This window comes from Mytilus edulis, chromosome 11 (genome assembly GCF_963676685.1).
Source record: "Mytilus edulis chromosome 11, xbMytEdul2.2, whole genome shotgun sequence".
In the NCBI taxonomy this organism is placed as follows: Eukaryota; Metazoa; Mollusca; class Bivalvia; order Mytilida; family Mytilidae; genus Mytilus; species Mytilus edulis.
Window position 1 is genome coordinate 19,623,996 of NC_092354.1, and position 19,688 is coordinate 19,643,683.

At 31.2% G+C, this 19,688-nt stretch overlaps 1 protein-coding gene across 2 annotated transcripts in view; it reads left to right on the forward strand.

The window, feature by feature from the left end:
- The window catches only part of LOC139495284 (transcription factor 12-like), a 73,824-nt gene that overhangs the window by 25,660 nt on the left and 28,476 nt on the right, over positions 1 to 19,688 (forward strand). For both annotated transcript variants that reach the window (XM_071283589.1, XM_071283590.1), the window contains exons 5-8: positions 328 to 385; positions 1,504 to 1,556; positions 8,153 to 8,225; positions 10,407 to 10,450. In XM_071283589.1, the coding sequence (XP_071139690.1) occupies positions 328 to 385; positions 1,504 to 1,556; positions 8,153 to 8,225; positions 10,407 to 10,450 (228 nt within the window). The remainder of the gene's footprint in view (positions 1 to 327; positions 386 to 1,503; positions 1,557 to 8,152; positions 8,226 to 10,406; positions 10,451 to 19,688) is intronic.

The following is a 19,688-nucleotide window of genomic DNA, read 5'->3' on the forward strand; positions in this document are numbered from 1 at the left end:
ACTAGTTCAGTGATAATGGACATCATACTAAACTGTGAAATATATTAAAGAAACTAAAATTAAAACTCATACAAGACTTATAAAGGCTATCAAACTGATAGTCCATATAGACCAAATTGAAATAAGTATTATAGTTGATAAGTGAAAATATTATCACTTTCACCTAAAATTTATTAGCAACAAGCAAAGAAAAAAAATTGGTTGAGAATTTTAAGTAAAATATGGTTGTTAAAAGTTTTACATTATTATACATTTACATAATATTCTATAGGCATAAGCATTTGACTCATGGCATTTTTATTTCAATGCATTTTTTCTTTTTTTCAGATTCCATATGATGGACAAAATTATGACGGCCAAAATGATAATATGCATCCCTTTATGAGTATGTATGATTTTGTCAACTTATGTTTATTTTTGAATGAGGGGAAATATGCTAGATTGTTGATGTTCAATGCCACGTTTAGTGGCCTAGGCATTTCATTGTGATCCATTAACAATGGTGTTTGAAGCTGGCATATCCAGAGTGAATAACAAGTTTCAGCATAGGAACTATTTATCCCTTGTCAATTAAGGTTGTACCTAACACTTTCACTAAAATTAATTTGGCTCGTTTAATTTTCATAAAATTTTGTCAAAGTATTTACTTTGACACTTTAACAAAAATATAATAATTAAAAAAAAATTTGAACCAACCGTTTTGTCAGAAAAATTACACTGGTTATATAGCAATTTGACAAACACCCAATTTTGATCATTAAGAAGCCTAATATTCCTTTTACAACACAATGTAATTAAAACGTTAAGCTGACTTTACAGAGTTATCTCCCTGTAGTGTTAGGTACCACCTTAAGATTGGAGTCATACACATCTCAGCATGAGTCAGGCTCAAAGTCAGAACCTCAAGTTGATCCACTGTTGGTCAGTGTAGATGTGTTACTTAGATCACACAGCCACTTAGTCTCCTGCAGAGAGATATAACATTTTAACAAGAAAGCAACCAAATCACACAACAAACAAACAAAAACATCTCATAAACTTTGAATATGCCATTAAAGGGCAAATATTCTGGCTTATTTGACCATACAGGTTTTAACTAGACAGATTAACAAGTTGGAGATATGAATAATTTCAATTTGTTATTAGGACCCTCAATAGATTTATATTGAAAGTTAATTTTCCAACCTTTGGAAACGTGTGTGTTTTCATGAAAATTTACAATTAAAGCTGTTGGTCTTAACCTTCAAAGGTTCAATTGAGAAAAAAAATAGGTTGGTCAAAATTAACCAGACAGAAGTCATTTTAACCTATAGCTACATGTATATTACTAAATTTTCTGTGTTTTTTTCTCTTGATATTTGTAAATAGTAAGTATAGTATAGAACCAACATCTGCCAAGCCTTTCTGACCTTTTCAAATGACACAGAGTTGCTTATATGGTGGCTGCCATATTTATCATCAGTATCTTTGATATGTTTTTATCAGTGTCTATGTATGTTTCAGCTAAAGACCACAGACAACAATATGGACCAGGCATGAACTCACAACAGCAACAGGTAAGAGTGCTTTTACACAGGAAGTTTATTACTGTGCATTCTGGGTACTGTAAATTCAGAAATGTATGTATTCAAGGAAGTTCAATTTTTCCATAAGCTTATAAGCAGTCCTTGGCTAAGCCACAAAATATAAAATCAGCGAAAAATATAATTTCCCTCGAACCACGATAATTGGTATCCATGGAAATAGATTGTTTGTTTTCAACCAAAAATAGCCAACCATCTGGTTTCAATTTGATAAAGAGGCCTACTGACCACTCAGTTTGGTCATTTCTAGAATAAAATTTAAAAGAAGACAAGCTTGTGGGCTTTCTGCCAGTATATTACTGTCATAGGCCTAATGGTGTTCTTGACTCTCATCTGTTGAAGTTGTCATACCAGTGATTTTGTTTGCCTTAAATGCCTTAATGGAGAATAAAGGCTTTTTCCCCTGGAGAAGAATCCCAATTTGAAAAAAAATGGCTTAAAATTATTCCAAAAAAGACAACTTTTTTCCCAAACAGTGCAGTCTCAGTAGTAATTGTGCATGAATTCAAACTGAAAAACACTCATTTGTACATTTTTCATGCATGAAAATTCTATTTGTGCAGATTTGAGGGTCTATTTATGTATCACCACAGACAAAAAGGGATCTTATTTCAAAGCAGGGTTTGACTGTTGAAAGGGAGTTTGTAAATTGAAGTTTCAGTCAAATTCATGGTTTATTCTAAATTTCCCAATTTGATGAAAATTACGCATATTTTCCCAATAAAAAAGGGTAGAGGTAGTTTTGAAAAAAAGCCAACAATATCACTGCATACTGACCACCCAAGTTACAAAAAAATGTAGGTCATTTCTAGAATAAACCCCAACAAAAAACATACTAGTGAACATTCTACCATATATTGCTTATGCTATCAAAGGTGTATTGGTGTTTTCGACTATTGACATAGTGACCACCAAGTTTGGTCATTTTTGAAAAGACCCTATAAAAAAAATCATGCCTGATGACTTTAACCTTATATTGACGTCAAGACCTATTTGAACCATTGCTTGATTTTCAGCTATTGACATACATGTACTGACAACCTCTTTGGTCATTTCTAGAATAGACCCTAAAAGAAACATGCCAGTGAGTGGACTTTCAATCATGTATTCATGTCAAAGGTCTATTTGCACAAGTATTGACACATGGACCACCCGGTTAGGTATTTTCTAGAATAGACCCTAAAAGTAATCATGCCAGTTGACTATTTGCCATAAACTGTGGATTGTCATATATTGATGTCAAAGGTCTATTTGCACCATTGATTGATGCTCAAGTATATATTGACACATGGACCACCCGGTTAGGTATTTTCTAGAATAGACCCTAAAAGTAATCATGCAAGTTGACTACCTCCCTTAAACTGTGGATTCATTGTAATATTCATTCGATACCAATTTTTTCGTGGATTTCATGGGTACAGGGGAACCAGGAAGTTAAATGTTCAACAAATGACAAATTTTCTATAGGCTTGTATGCAAACCTCTGCAAAACCTCAAAATTAAATTTCCATGAACATACAAGTTTTTCATAATCCACAAAAATTGGTACCCACGAAAAAATTAATGAATTTACAGTTGGATAAGATTTCTGTCAAGGGCCTTTTGATGTTCTCAACTTTTGACATCTGCTGTAAAGTTTCTGACGAAAATCACAGCAGGAAGCTATTTACTAAAACAGAGATCGAAAGTTTCGCTGAAATTAATTAACATATATATTTATAAATTATCCAAGTTAAGTTTCTACAGTAACAGGTTGTTTTACGACATATGTTTTCTACTGGTAAGTATTGTCTCACTGTATTGTTTCACGTTTCCTGAGCAACATGTATTACACCAAGAAACGACGATATTTGTTAGAGGAAGAAATGTTGAGAAATTATTACAGCATGGTAAGAGTTCTTTTTACAACGAGCCTGATTTTGTTGAAAACTGTTTTTCGAAATTTGTTTGTTTGTTTGTCTGGTTGTTTGAATTTCAGGATGTGACTGCCTACATGTATATAGGAATTTACAATTTGTTCTGTTGTCGGGTTTTAGAATAGAGTTTACCTTTATATGCCCCACCTACGATAGTAGAGGGGCATTATGTTTTCTGGTCTGTTCGTCCTTTTCTTTCGTCTGTCCAGTTTCAGGTTAAAGTTTTTAGTCGAGGTAGTTTTTGATGAAGTTGAAGTTCAATCAACCTGAAACTTAGTATATATGTTCCTTATGATATGATCTTTCTAATTTTAATGTCAAATTAGAGTTCTGACCCAAATTTCAAGGTCCACTGAACATAGAAAATGATAGTGCGAGTGGGGCATCTGTGTACTGGGGACACATTCTGTTCTGGAAAGAAGTTTTATGTTTTAGGTCCCTTTTGGGTGTATAGCTCCTCAAATATATCAGTATATATATACTCTTGGCTTTTAAATTTTGGGATTTGATGTTCCATGATGAAGTTTAAACAAGAAAAGCTAAGCTGATTTGACTCCCCAAATTTACAAAGTGCTAATTTCATTGCCAAAGTGTTCCTATCAAACTAGAATTTAAAAAAAAATTCTGACGGAATAGGTTTTACAAAAATAAAAAAATGTATTTTAAATTTTAGACAATAAAATTATTTTAATATTTCATTTTCTGAAATTATGATATGATTCTTACTAAAATAAAAAAAAGAATGTTTTTCACATTTTTCATATGTTTTTCATTCAAATAAATATATTCCATTTTACATGTGTTTTTTACTTTTTTGGCAATGTTAACCTATAGCGGATTTAAAGATATCTCCTTGGTAATATTTTTACACTTTCCGAGATGTGTTTAGGCGACTGAGTCCCGGTAGCACGTTGACAAATTATAGATCGTATCGTGATATTGTTTTCTAATTAGTCTCATGTCGTACTGGTCTCAGGTGCTGAACATTGGAGTCCTCATGTTATTATTGTCAATAAACTATCATAGCTTTTCCTGTCTTTTTAACTACAGGGGTCTTCTCAGAATGGATTTGTTGTATTAAATGTTGAAATTTTCGTTGATGCAATAAGAGCCTTCCTTTCGTTGATGTGTTTGAGCTTTTGATTTTGCCATTTGATATTTAGGGACTGTCTGTTTTGAATTTTCCTTGATATATTAGAAATATCTGATACTATAGACATGATAGATAGTTATGGATTGACTTGATCTGAATTAGTGTCAGAGGCGAATCCAGCCATTTTTAAAAGGGGGGTTCCAATTATGTCCCCATTCAAATGTATTGAAATCCAAAAGGGGTTCCAACCTCCACAACCCATCCCCTCCCCCTCTGGATCCGCCACTGAGTGTTATTTTAATTGTCATGTCATAGTTTGGCCTAAGTGCGCAAATTCCTTTACATATCATCAAATTCAACTGGTAAAAAAAATGCATAAATTAAGAAAAATAGTACATGTACATAAAAAGTTAACTTATGCACTTAATCTCAAACATTACATTTGTCATGAATAAAAAAAAAATGTTTCTAAAGTCACGCGATTATAAGGTGTAAATCTGTATTATTTGAGTACATGTAGTATGATATGAAATTCTATAACATTCCTATCTGACAGAATTTTGTCTTTTGAGATGGTCCTCAGCAATGATCAGCCTTAAGCCAGGGACGCAGGTGTCGAAGAGAAAGTCTGGATTGATTAGCAAAGCTATGCTGTCTTTTGTTTGTATTCTGAGCTTTGTAAAAAATGCGTAATGAATATAAATATGTAATTTATAACCGAGATTCTTCAGAAGGAATATTATACAGAAGGTGGTTTATGACGGAGGAAAAAAAGGGGATTTTCAAAATTTTTGAATTATCATGAAAAGAAATATTTTTAACGAAAAATTGATTTGATGAAAATAGTATACGTGTACAAATATAGGTACTTTTGTTATTTTTATCTAAGTCATTGACTGAACCAAACCAGCATGACGCGTAACACTTTTAAAATTGTGCTAAATTTGTTATTAGCAGTTTGTGTGTAATGAGTTTTCACCTGCGCCTTTTACAATTGTAAAAAATAAATAGATTAGAAAGTAGGCGCAGATTTATTTAGCTATTTTGAAAAAGTAGTTTCAACGCCTGGAACATCATGAGATTTTCACACTTTTCAGAAAGAAATTAGCGGGAGAGGGGTCAACCAACCCCTGGAAGATATCGAAATCCCCCAACTGATATAAAGTTTAATATTCTTTTTTTATGCCCCACCTACGATAGTAGAGGGGCATTATGTTTCCTGGTCTGTGCGTCCGTTCGTTCGTCCGTTCGTTCGTCCGTTCGTTCGTCCATCTGTCCCGCTTCAGGTTAAAGTTTTTGGTCGAGGTAGTTTTTGATGAAGTTGAAGTCCAATCAACTTGAAACTTAGTATATATGTTCCTTATTATATGATCTTTCTAATTTTAATGTCAAATTAGAGTTCTGACCCCAATTTCACAGTCCACTGAACATAGAAAATGATAGTGCGAGTGGGGCATCCGTGTACTGGGGACACATTCTTGTTCCCTCATATATTACAGCCCTGCTCCTCCCTAAAAAGTAGGTAGTTTACAACAGTAAGAAAGTAAGAAATTAAATATTAACTGACGATGTGGTAGGAGATTTGCTCATTGTTGAAGGCCCTACAGTAACCTACAGTTAATAATTTGGTCTCTTGTGAAGAGTTGTCTCATTGGCAACCATACCACATCTTCTTTTTAATAATTAAAGAATTTAGGTCGTTGTGATCCTATTTTAGACCAGTTGTTTGGCTTGTCAATTGATCAGTGATTTTGTATTCCTGATATTGGCTAATTTTGAGATAGGAGGTAAAAAATGTTAGCATTCTTTGAAGTGATTTTGCATGTTTATGTAATAAAAAGATAAACAACTCTGTACCAATGTAACTTCTGTTCAGGTGTTGAAATCAACCCCTGGTAGCTTGATGCACTGAACGATTGTTAATCTTGTTGATAATTTGCGTATGATAAAAAAAAATGTTAAGTAATGATTTTAACTTATTTTGACTTTGAGATCATTTGATTAGGGACTTTCTGATTTTAATTTTGCTGGAAGTTCAGTATTTTTGTGATCTTGCTTATTTCTCAACAATTTGTACCATATAAAAGAAGAGTTATAAGAAGATGTGGTATGAGTGCCAATGAGACAACTCTCCATTCAAGTCACAATTTGTAAAAAAAGTAAATTAAACCATATTAAGTCAAAGTATGGTCTTCAACTATTTTGTTTGAAGGACATTATATATAAATCCCCCCCAATGTTTTTTTGAAAAAAATCTTTGAAAAATCCATAAACAGAATTTTTAAATCCTCAAATCTGTTACCAAGAAAGACAACTCTTGGAAAATTTAAATCTCTTTTGAGTTAAGTGTAAAAAGGTATTTTTCTCCATTTTAAATCTGCTGGCATGTACCTTATTTGGCATGTACCTTATTACAAGGGTTGAATTTTAATGGAAAGAAAGTTGAACAGAAGACACCTGGCATTGTAAATACTTTGGCACACTGATTGCACCTGGAATACTATAAATCATAGACATTTTATTTATGTAAAACTTACAGAATATTTATTATGAAATTTTTTTGTGTTTTTGTATTGATAATTATGAATTTGATGAATTATTCAGAATGCTTAAATTCTGTATGTGCATGTTCAAAGACAGAAAGATTGTCGAAATCACACTTCTGAGTAATTCATACTCATAGCATCAACAAACTTCTTTTGCATTACATTTTTCCTTTTTCTTAAAAACATTCAATAAAATTGAGAATGGAAATGGGGAATGTGCCAAAGAGACAACAACCCGACCATAGAAAAAAACAACAGCAGAAGGTCACCAACAGGCCTTCAATGTAGCGAGAAATTCCCGCAACAGGAGGCGTCCTTCAACTGGCCCCATAACAAATATATAAGGGAAGGCAAAGTTTAGTTTAAAATGAAATGATTTTAATAACTCAAAATGATAAAATTTCTCTGACATTGCTATAGGTTGTATTGGTTGCCTCATGATGTGGCTGAGGTTCTATTGGATTGATCAGGGGCGGATCCAGCCATTTTAAAAAGGGGGGGTTCCCAACCTAGAGTAAAGGGGGGGGGGGTTCCAGCTATATGCTCCCATTCAAATGCATTGATCGGCCAAAAAAAAGGGGGGGTTCCAACCCCCTGAACCCCCTCCCCTCTGGATCCGCGCCTGTTGATTGAGGTTGCTAAAACCTGCAATTTGAGAAAAATAAAATACATGACAGAGAATGCTACTGCAAAGCAATACAACCTTTTTAAAAAGGGTTCACTCATAAATTCCTTGTTTGACACTAATTAAAACTTACCTTAAGGACTCTTTTGTTAATGGCAACGTGCTTGGGAGAGCAACCAAATTAGTTTGCTGGATAGCTAACTTTTTACGACCTTTGAAAGTAGAAAAAATACCAGTAACACAATTTCATATTGCAAGTTCCTATCATTGACATCATTGCAAGAGACACACGTTTGCAATATTTGCCTTAATAAAAAAATCACAAGAAATTATGAATTTACAGTATATATATAAAAGGAGACGTAAATTTATTTATTTTTGTTTTGCAGGGAATGATGGGTAACAGTATGCCGATGTCACCTGACACCCTGTCACCTGGAGGTAAAGCTGCATTCTTCCGAGGCATGTGTTCTACCCTTACTTCCTAAAATGGACTAACCTTTAACTTTAATGTGGTACTAACCATTATGGTGATGGGGGAATTCTACATGTTTATTTTGTTTTTTTTATCCCTTAAACTAATTTTACAGAATTTCATAATTAGTTTCATCAGATTTATATATAGGTATTTATGCTGCATTTGTTTGCACATGCTCGTGTAAATTGGTCCGCAATCTAAGTTAAATGTTCAAAATTGGAATGTTTTTTGTGTACATGTATGTAAATAAATCTTCCAAGAAAATTTCATTGAAACTACTCTGACAGCAGATGATTTGGGTTGAAAGTGTATACTAAATTTACACAATTTCTATTTTACTGTATATGGTTCCTGATATTTATATTTATGTTTGTTTGCTTTGACAGTGTGAGACTAGCAGTCATACATTGACCAAATATAAGGTTTAAAATATAATGTCTAAAATGTCTTTGTTGTTTACCTAATTCATAAGACGATACGTTTACCTCATTTATAAGACAACGTTTACCTTATTCATTGGACAATTAGTTTACCTCATTCATTAGAAATTAAGTTTTATAGCTCATTCATTAGACAATGTTTTTACCTTATTTATATAACTATAACTATAACTTTTCCTTATTCATAAGACAATAAGTTTACCTCATTCTTAAGACAATAAGTTTAACTTATTCTTTGGACTATAAGTTTACCTCATTCATTAGACAATAACCTCATTCATTTTCAAACATTTGGAAGGATGCAAGACTTTAGCCATGAAATTGAAAATGAAACTAATTGAAATTCTGTAAAATGTAAAACCAGTTGTTGTAAATTTGTACATATTTATAAATTAAGCACTGTAAAGTATAGCACTTTTTCCTCCCTCCCTCCCTTACTCCATCCTTACCTACCTACCTAAATTGTTAATCCCAGACCCTAACTCATGAAGAAATTTGGTGAAGGACTGTTAAGACTGGTATAAAACTTAAAATTTTTGGTTAAGCACCATTGTTAAATTCAGAACATTTCTCTACGTTTTACATATTTTTTCAAAGTGAAATTGTTGCACCTACTTATCTAACTTTGTCAGGAGACAAAAACAATTGTATATATGTTATTTGCCTTCAGTACAAGATCTGGTACAATGGTATTGCAAACATAAATCTTAATTGCAGACTTTATATATTTTTGTGTTTTTGCATACAAATAATAATAGTTGTGTTAAAAAGGTTAGAAATCCTCAAAACGAGTACCTTCGGGAGAAATTGTAAAAAATAATCTTAAGTTGTTCCTCATTAAGAAAATAAGGTCATGTGACTACCCATTATATCAAAAGAATAAATATCTTTCTTTGCATGTGAAAAACACTGACCAAAAATTGTTTATTGAAGTTAACCATTGCCATATATAGCTAAGGTCAAAAAAAAATATATGTCTGTTTCCTGTTTCCCGACCGACCCTGACTCAAAGCCCCTGACCCTAGATCTTTTTATTCAATTCTGGAGAAAAAAAAATTTCCGGCCTGGAAAAATTTGTTTCCGGTCCAATCCAGATCCGTATTTTACTATACCCAAACAATCAAAATGGCTGCTCCAAGCACAAATGTGCTACAATTAAGGTTTAAAAAATGTCGGCACTGGGAGGATTATTCAATTAAAGCTTCTTTAATAGATTAAATGATTTTAGGCTACAGGACCCCATCCAAACATGACATTTAACCATCTGCAAATCTGACAGGGAGTGCAAAAATAATAATAAAAAAAAAAAAAATCCCGACCCACCGACCCTGATTTTTTTGCCTTGGCAGCAGGAAACAGACATACATTTCTTGGCCTTATATAACATTCTCTATTTCCAATGATAATATAAGTCCCCTCCATCTACCTAGGGCAACCCTAATTATAGATACCACCAAATTAATTTTCGTGTTTTATATGTGTGAAATATTTGCTGCTGGACATTAAACTTATAAACATATTTTATCGCCTTCAAAAATCCTTGAGACCCTGGACACAGCAACAATCATGAATGACTTGTTTGTTGAACTGTAGTTATTCATATCCCTGTTCTTAAGTTTGATGGAATGTCTATTGTATTGGTAATCATCGCAATATTTCTATATTAAAGCTCATTAATAAAAAAAAAAAATGAAATGGCTATCAATTATATTTATTTGTTTCCAGGACGACGGCAAAGTGGTCACAGTGCTCCAGGAAAACGATCAAAGGTTTGTTGATTTGTTTTTTAATCACAGAGTAATAAAACTGAAAATCAGTAGCTCATTAAATTAAAGAGCTTTTCTCATCACTTATCCATCCTCATCGTCTGATAACTTTAGAAAATCTTCACTTAAAATGTTTTGCCAAATATAACCATACTTGGCCACAATCATCATTGTAATAACTAGCTTAAATAATGTGTTTGATGACCAAGTCTGCAATCTAAGATGGCTGACTTGGCTAAAAATAGAACTGTGTTTAAAATTAGAACCAAAAGAAAAGTAGTGCAAAGTATTTTTTATGTTGCTGTTTAGGATGTAGTGGAAATAAATTTGTTTCATATTTATACCCCCTTTAGGAATAGGTACTATATTTTTTTTGTCATACATTTCTCAGTGTATGATTTTTCTCATGAAATGCATGTGTGTAATCATATTGTATTTTTACGATTGTTTGTTGATGAAAAGTAAAATAGTCAGGTCAGACTGTTTCCAAAGATATGGCGCTGTTCGTTAACTCCTTAATGTTACCTATTGTTTACGTAAAGTGTATATATACACGTAATGTTGCCTTGTGCGCAACTCATCTTTACATGAAACACAGGTCTCCTCAATTTAAGCGCTGGCCTCAACCTTCAAGATACATGGAGGGAGTCTTAAGTGTCAAATGTCAGCTTGCTCTGTAACTCTTGTGCATTTTTAGCACCTGTAACAAAATGTCATCTTCAGGGTTATTTGATATTTTAATTTATTTTATCTCATTAAATGTTTATATAACAGTTAGGCTTTCCTTAAGGTTATTCAGTGGCAGTTTTTTTTTTCATTTTAAAATTATTTGATAAACAGTTTGGCTATGCCTCTAACAGTTTGGCTATGCCTCTAACAGTGTTGTCCAATATTTTAGTCTGTAAAAAAATTCTCAGTTTTGCTCATTGCTCCTGTGGTGAGACCAAATATCACTGACTTGGTCTCTTTCAATAGATTTACTGCTAATACATGTAGAAGGTTTTAATCATTCAAAACATAAAATGTTGTGTAGTAGCCTAGAAAGGGCTAAATGCTTCAAAAAATTGTATGTCAAAATATCTTGGGTTTCCAAATCGTATCAACTTGATGTGAAGACATTGTTTATGGGGATTGTTTTATTAAACTTACATTAAATTTGGGAAATTTATTGATATTAAAATATTGTTGAAAATTAGTTAAGAACTTTCAGGAAATGTAAAGGATTAAATTAAAAGTATTGAAAATTTGTCTAAAAAAAAAGACTTCTATTATTTTTTGAAAATTAGTTAAGAACTTTCAGGAAATGTTAAGTATTGAAAATTTGTCTGAAAATAAAGACTTTTTATTATTTTTTGTTGCCAAAAACTTTCACAGGATAATGATTTATTAAAATATTTTTGAAAATAATGAATAATATGACTATTTAAATAGGAAATGGAGTTCAATGTATCATAGTGATAGATTTTCAAAATAATGATTTTTTTTTTTTGGAAAAGCAAATACAATATAAGGTATTGTTCCCTGAATATGTTTGACTTTACATAGGGGTTAAATCCTATTACAATGTTTGTGTGTGTATTTAGATTTTTATACTTAAAAAAAAATTGACCAATCAGAAGGCAGGCACCTGTTCCATGGTTCAGAGGCTATTGATTCTAAGGTAACAGATGGCCAGATGAAGTTTACCTTGTTATTTACATTATCTAAAACATCTATGGGACCTAGGGTGAGGATTGGTCATGGTTGAATGCACATGAGAGGTCCTTGGGCAATGATGGTTAAAATAAATACCTAATTAAAAAAGATTTGTAAAATGATATCATGTTTGAATGTTTAGAAAATTGTCTGGTAATTATTTTCATTTGGGGATAATTTTGCGCTTTATATTTAAAAATGCAAATATCTTTTGAATCACAAAAAAGCTTTTTTTTAGGAATTTGTAAAAAAATGATTATGAATTGAAATTTGATACCCCCTTTTGTGAACCTCAGACAGTTCAGTTTACAGTTCATCTTTCCATGTAATTATTTAAATAGATTTATAATAAAGACAATTGACCATGTCCCACTGTCTCTTTTATGATAGGATAAAATGATGAATGTAAATAAATTTTAAATAAAAACAGAAAACACATCCATACCAAATTTCCTTTGTTCAGTTTTATTTGTGTGGTTTTAAAAAAGGAAGGTCCTTTGTGCTGAAATGTATACCTTTAAAAGTCTGAAGATAACTGTATTCTTAGAATGAGCTGTTGAACATGGATTTGATAAATTTGGACTGATATCTGAAGAAGTTGATGTTTTTCTTTGTTCTTGTGGTTAAAACACTTTAAACTTTAAAAATTTCATTGAAAAGTGACAATGAAGTGAAGATTTTCAAAAGATAGAAGAAAAAAGATCACTATAACTTGTAGAATTGTGTCATCAGAAATTTATGGAAGGCCAAAATAGTATCTTATCATTTGTCTGGCATTGGATCTGTAAAAAAATAGAAGGAACTCCCCCCGCAAAAAAATAGTTGTTTAAAAAAACTGTTTTGGAAGATGAGTAATATAATTAATGACACAGAAGGATTAGACTAAGTTTGTTTTCAAAACCTCAAAGATCTGAAATTTGTCTGACACATTTTTATGTGATCAAAGAGTATCGAAGCCGATTTGTCCGTGTTTTGTGGAACGAGATTGATAGTGTGTGTTTATTGTGGTTTTTCACCAGCGTCATATATACCTAGAGATTTGAAACTCAAACAATTATTTCGCCATGATGGCTCTGGACGATTGGGCTTTCCTAGATTTCCTAGCACCACAGGTAAATCTTAATGTCGTTATCACACTGAGGTCATGTTACTGGTCATGTGACTTATCCTGCCATTACGGTCTTGCTTTGATCATGGATGTGTTAATGTAGTACTGCCTTGAAATGAGCATCTTATTCCATGAATCAGCTCAAATCTTTTCCTCACATTCAAATTAAACAATTCTTATATTGAGGGGGAAGATGCAGAGGCATAGTTTTGGTAAAAAAAAAAAATAAAGTCTGATTTAAAATGAGAGAAAAAAATGTTTCATGGGCATGATGTGTGCAATGAAAATGTTATTTATTTTTTTTAATTTTTTTTTGTTTTTTTGAATATTTTCTCTATGTAAGATAATATGGACAAATATACCCTTCTAAAACCAAAGATGTTTTCCACTGGACAAGCTGAAAGTGATACATGTGTAGGAAGATGCCTAGCTTCCTTTATTTCATGATCTTATCTCTTTTCCTTGCATAGTTTTGTAAAATTTTGCAGTTGTCATATGTTTATTTTCAAATATACTTAAAGTAAAATTATGACACCATAAATTGTGAATAGAACTCCATTAACTTAGTTCATTACAATAAACGAAAGCTGTTATTGTTTTAGATACAGCTGGGGGAAATCTGTTGAAGCGATTTGACGAAAAATATGCTTTTGTTTTAAGCGGAACTGGATTTTTAATGTGCGTTATAAAAATTGTGTTAACTTGAACTTTTGAAAAAACAATATATTTTAGAATTGAGTTTGAAAATGTGGCGCACAGCTGGGTGCTTATGCTCACATGAGGAAATACATGTTTAGATTTGAAAGTAAAAAAATGGTAGAGTTAAAAATTAGCATCCATGGATAAAATGGATGGTGTTAGCAACATGAAATATTGCAGAATTGAATTAAAAATTGTTTAGGGTGTATCTGGATTCCGTGAAAATAATCAAAGAACTGGGAACCAGTAGGGTGGTATATAGCATTATAACAATGCTATTAAAAACTGATTAAAATTGATTTATTTCTCTGGAAAAAATAGAAATTATTAAAATTAATCTATTAATGGGCTTTTAGAAAACAAACAATGATCAGACAATTTATCTAAAATTCATGAAATTTAGTCAAAGATAAGGATATTTTGGCAATCAAAATAGGGGTTTAGGCTTTGGCTTTGTATTATATAGTGAAAAGAAATTCATGAATTTAGTCAAAGATAAGGAATTTTTGGCAATCAAAAAAGGAGGGAGTGAAGGCTTTGGCTTAGTATTATATAGTGATGGAAATTTGCAGGGTCCTGATAAAATATGGCCCCTTAGATTAAGATTTATCAACCATTTTGCTTGATCCTACAGCACTTGGCCACCAACATTATTGGCTGGGCTCCCATGCATGAAAATTTCTATTTCGACTCCTGCAATAGCAATATTCTATTTAGTGCATACTTGGGTTTACTTTAGAATCATATAGAAGAAATAGTTGTGTTTTATCCCAAGGCTTTGATCAACTAGAAAATATTTCCCTGTATTTCAAAAAGATCTCTTTGTAATTTGAACTGCCATATTTAGACTTCTAAGATTCGTCAAAAGATAATTGTTTTGTTTTCTAATTTCTTAATATTTCAAATAAAGATATTCTGAGCATGATATTTTGAATTGAAAGATTCATCAAAACAGACGTTTTGTTTATCTTTATTCAAAATATTTTTTAATTATAAATTTCTTAAAAAATTATCTATTTTTAGATATAAAGTTTTACATATTCTTTAATTTTTTCTTTAAAACACTTTTTTAATAATAAATTACTTTTTTAACACATAATCTATTTTTAGATATTAAGATATTCTGTGCCATATTATAATTTTGAATAAATGTTTTGTATACTTTTGATTTTTGGCCTTTAGAACAGGTTTTTCTTTGAAGATCAAATAACAATATTCAATTGCTATCTACAATAATGTGTAAGGTTGGTTTATGTATTGGAAGCATGTGCACAGAATGTGTTTTTTATTGCTCCATCTGTTTAGTGATGTAATAGAGCTGACAGAACTGATCTGTTATCTACAGTTTATTAACAACATCTGTGTAATACACCTGTTTGTGTATTGGCAGTCAGTGTGTAGTAGTCTAAGGGAAACAACTCAAGTTTGTTTTGAAGAAATGATTTTAGACTTGCTGAAAATGCTCTGTTTTGGAGAGTGGTTATGTTGAGTTAATCTGATCATTTTGTATTGTATTAAGTTTTTGAAAAAGGGAAATAGGACAGCTTTTTTGAAATTATGTTATTTGAACTAGTAACGAAACAAAGATTAGAGATGATTTCCAAAATTAACTAGAACTTTTTTAACTCTAAAAGAGAGAGCCATTTGAAAAGATCTGTAATGTTCCAAGAAATTTTTGTTGTCCTTGAAAAAACTGTTTTGAAAAAAAATATTTCTGGAATTTGTTTAGAGGGAAGAAAGACCTTTATGAAATTTGTTTATTGGTGTAAATCTGTGGTGTTTTTATTAAAAATAATATGTAAACTTCATGAGGAGAAAATTATGTAATCTAAAATCTTTAGTAGTTTAATTTTTAAATTCCTTCTTTTATGTGAACTAGTTCTTTAACAATTAAAGATAGTAGTGGTTATTTTGAAATAGGACAAGTGCAGATAACCACAGAAAAGTGGACCACAAAAAATAGAACAGTCTTGCTAAAAACATTTATAATGATGTTACTCATCTATCTCAATATTGTCAGAGGACATTAAATTTTACGATTACATTTAATTCACCTGTTGGTACTACATAAACAAAGTATTGTCTTGTCGTACCTGCGTGAGGTAAGCAATTATTGCCACCAGGGTTAATTAGATGTTTCGTCATTTTTATGCAGGTCGCGGTTGTATGATGTTTTGCGGTCTCTTTGAACATGCTTTAACATGGTCTTTATTGTATATAATTTAGGTCGTTAGTTCTGTAGGAAAAACTGTATTAATTACCACACAGAAAGGGTCACTAGGGGTCAAGGGCGTTAATTTTGTAATCAAGTCCCGTTTTTCATTATAAGGAAATAAGCTAGACATCGAAAGAATAATATTTATTAGTACAAGAATATTACACTTGTATTGTTTTTGTCCCTAAATTAGAATTTTATAATATTATTTTTTTTGGTTCCCTGTCAGTTCGTGTGATTGTTTCTACTTATTTAGACTCTTCAACAGAGACGGTTGAAATGAATTTTTATGAAATTTTACTATACAAAAGTGTTTAAAGGGAGATAAATCCTATATAGAAAGAATTTTAATTATTTTCACATTGCGAACAAAATAATGTTAGACTCAGCTACCTGCTCCGGTTTAACTTTTATTTACCTTTGCTTTGACCCTAATAAAAAGGGACACATTTTATTTGGGTTGTGGGAATCTATATGTGTTAGTTCCAGAAAATTGGTATTAAAATGTGTCAGAAGAGGAGTATTTGCTAAAATAAAAAAAAACTTATGAGCTGGTCTCCATTTTAAAATTGAAAAATTTAATTTAAAGATTTTCCAAGTTTGGCATCTACATATAAATTGTTACCTTGTACAGAAAAAAAATAATATTTTGGAGTTTAATTCCATTACATGTGAGGTTAAAGCATCTGAGAATTAATGAATGTCATATAAACTATGATCAAAAGTGGAATAATGTTCATTGACGGTAAAATTTAAGAGGGTCCTCATGGGGTTTTTGATTATGTGATTACTTGGCCGTTTTTTTAATGATTATTTGATTATTAAGCCAAATATTTCATGATTATTTGATTACCTAGGACTGTATTTTTAGTTTATGATTATTTGATTACTAAAGATAAGCAAATATTTAATGATTATGTGATTATATTTGCAAAAAAATGGTGATTATGTGATTACTAGGACCCCCCCATGAGGGGCCTCATTTAAGAGCATTTGAAGTTTGTTGCCTGCTATTAAAAATTTAATCTGAAATGTCAGTGAAACATGTACATTCAATTTAACCCTTTAAAAGGTGTTTATTTTTTTTTATCTTTTATTTTATTTTATTTTTTAATTAAAAAAAAGATTTTTTTTTTTTATCTTTTATTTTATTTTATTTTTTAATTAAAAAAAAAAATTATATATATATATTTTTTTTTTATTACAATTTTTTGTATCCTCCCTTACTTCTAATTGAAACCATACCACCAGGACCCATTAAAATAAAAAAAGTTTGAAATAAACAATAAAACTGCCCTGGTGTGTTCCTGCTGTGTAAAAGTATTTACCAGTGTGTGATTGGTAACATCTGGAAATCATAATTACTGTATGTAAATTCTTAATGCAGGTCATATTTCACATGCATTGGAATAGTCCATGTGATGTTGAGGGGTGTGAAATAATTTATTGACTAAAATCGCTTTAAGAAAACTTAGAATTCAAAAACAAACTGTCTTTAATTTTCTTTAATTTCTTTGATATTTTAAGTAAAAATATAACAAAACATATTTTTAAAAATGATAAAAAAAAATACAAAAAATACATTAAGAAATTAGGTTATTATTAAATAATGTTAATTGCTTTCAACAAACCAACTCAAGTCAATACAAAATCTTAAAAGTATAGATAAAGTGAATAATTATCAAGAAATTAAAAACACAAACACACCCCTGCTGACATTAACTAATGGAATAATCCACTTCCTTTGCCCTGCCAGAAAAGTTTTGTTAATAGCCCTGAGTGTTACTGCCATGTGGTAGCAATCAGAAATCTTGGACAGGCGCCCAATTCTCAGGTTTTAGGAATTATAGCTGAGAGAGAGAAAAAAAAATACTTGTGATCGAAAATCTGGTTTTCATTGTGTTGGATTATTAAACATTTGGTTCCAATGTTCTACTACCCGCGACCACTCAGACCCTCACAGGTGCGTTGTCATGTGCATGTTTTTCAGATGCATGTTTCGTGTGTTTTTTCTTATGCTGCATGTGTTGTGTTTTGGAGATGTGTAACGGAACGACATGATCTCCACACCATCTGGTTGTTGTCATGATAAGCCTGATGTTTTATACACAGGTGTGGTTGTGTTTTGGCAGCCATTTTTTTTTCTAAAATTAAAAACAGATAATTTAGCTGTTGTATTGTAAAGAGATTAGAGTAAGCTGGTAAATTTCTAAAACTGAACACAATCCCCGACATTGAATAAAGATGTTGTTGGATTTTTTGTTTATTTTAAATATATAGATAGATGCATATTTTTTGGTGTATATATATGTAAAAATGGTGGGAAAAAATAAACAAGTTTGTTTTTCGTAGTCAACATCCAATCTACACCCCAAAGGAGTCTGTTATAGGTTAGAATCTGTCTCACTGGCCCCTTCCCTTCTCTCCCCTCCTCGTTTTGAAAGAAAAATAAAGGACCCATCCTCATTCTTCAGCTTTAATTCTGATGTATGAATCATAATTATCAAGTTCAGTTCAAGGATAGAGTGATATTGTGATTCACCAATATAAAACAATTTTTGTCTGTTTGGAACTTTGATATTTTTCAAACTTTCACTTGGTATATTGCTGATCTCAAAAGCAAAGAAAAAAGTTATGAGTAGTATTTTTAGACATATGATTATGAAATGATTTTGTATTACATTAATGGTTTTATAATCTAATGTAATCTTGTGTCTCAATGTCTGTCCCAAGACAGAAACCCCTTCCATAGTTGTTGCATGTCATGTCTTAAAATTGTGAAAGTTGCATCTTAACCCTTTATATGATTCAGCAGTTTATATAGTTCATATTAGGGTTGATGTACAGACAGATTATGTAGACTGCCTTTGATATTTTTTGCTGCTATTTGTACATCCTTTCAGGACATCACCGAAGTTCCTGTAACATTTTGACATCGCAAAAGAAAATGTCTTTTTACCACAAAAGAAAAATGGCTGTGTTGTATGACTTTAATCGTTAAAAAAAATTGTGCAGATTCCCCAAATAGCAATTAGGTCAATTCTTTTGGTCAAATGTACAAGAAAGGGTGAACAAAATTTAAGATATCAACCATTTAGAAAGTTGGATATAATGTTTAGAAATATATATTTTTGTAATTGTAAGATTTATATGTATTTCTTTCTTTTGCCTGTTTTTAGGGTAATGGTAGTTATAAACTTAAAATGCTTTTCACAAACGTAGAAAAATTTATATTTATTACTATTTATTCTTAGTATAAAGACATTTTTTGCACATTATAGGATTTAATTTAAATGGAAGGAAATAAAATTTACAGAAAAGGATAACATTAAAAAGTTATGTGCATTTAAAAAAAAAAATAACGTAACAGTTAGATTATATCTAAAAGCAAAAGAATAAAAAAATAAATAAAAATAAAACACAAATTTTTAAGTACATATATGTATTTGAAGGTGCTTAATATTATCAGAATTAAAATCAAAAAGAGAACATTTAGAAAATCCAACATTAAATAAAAACAAGTT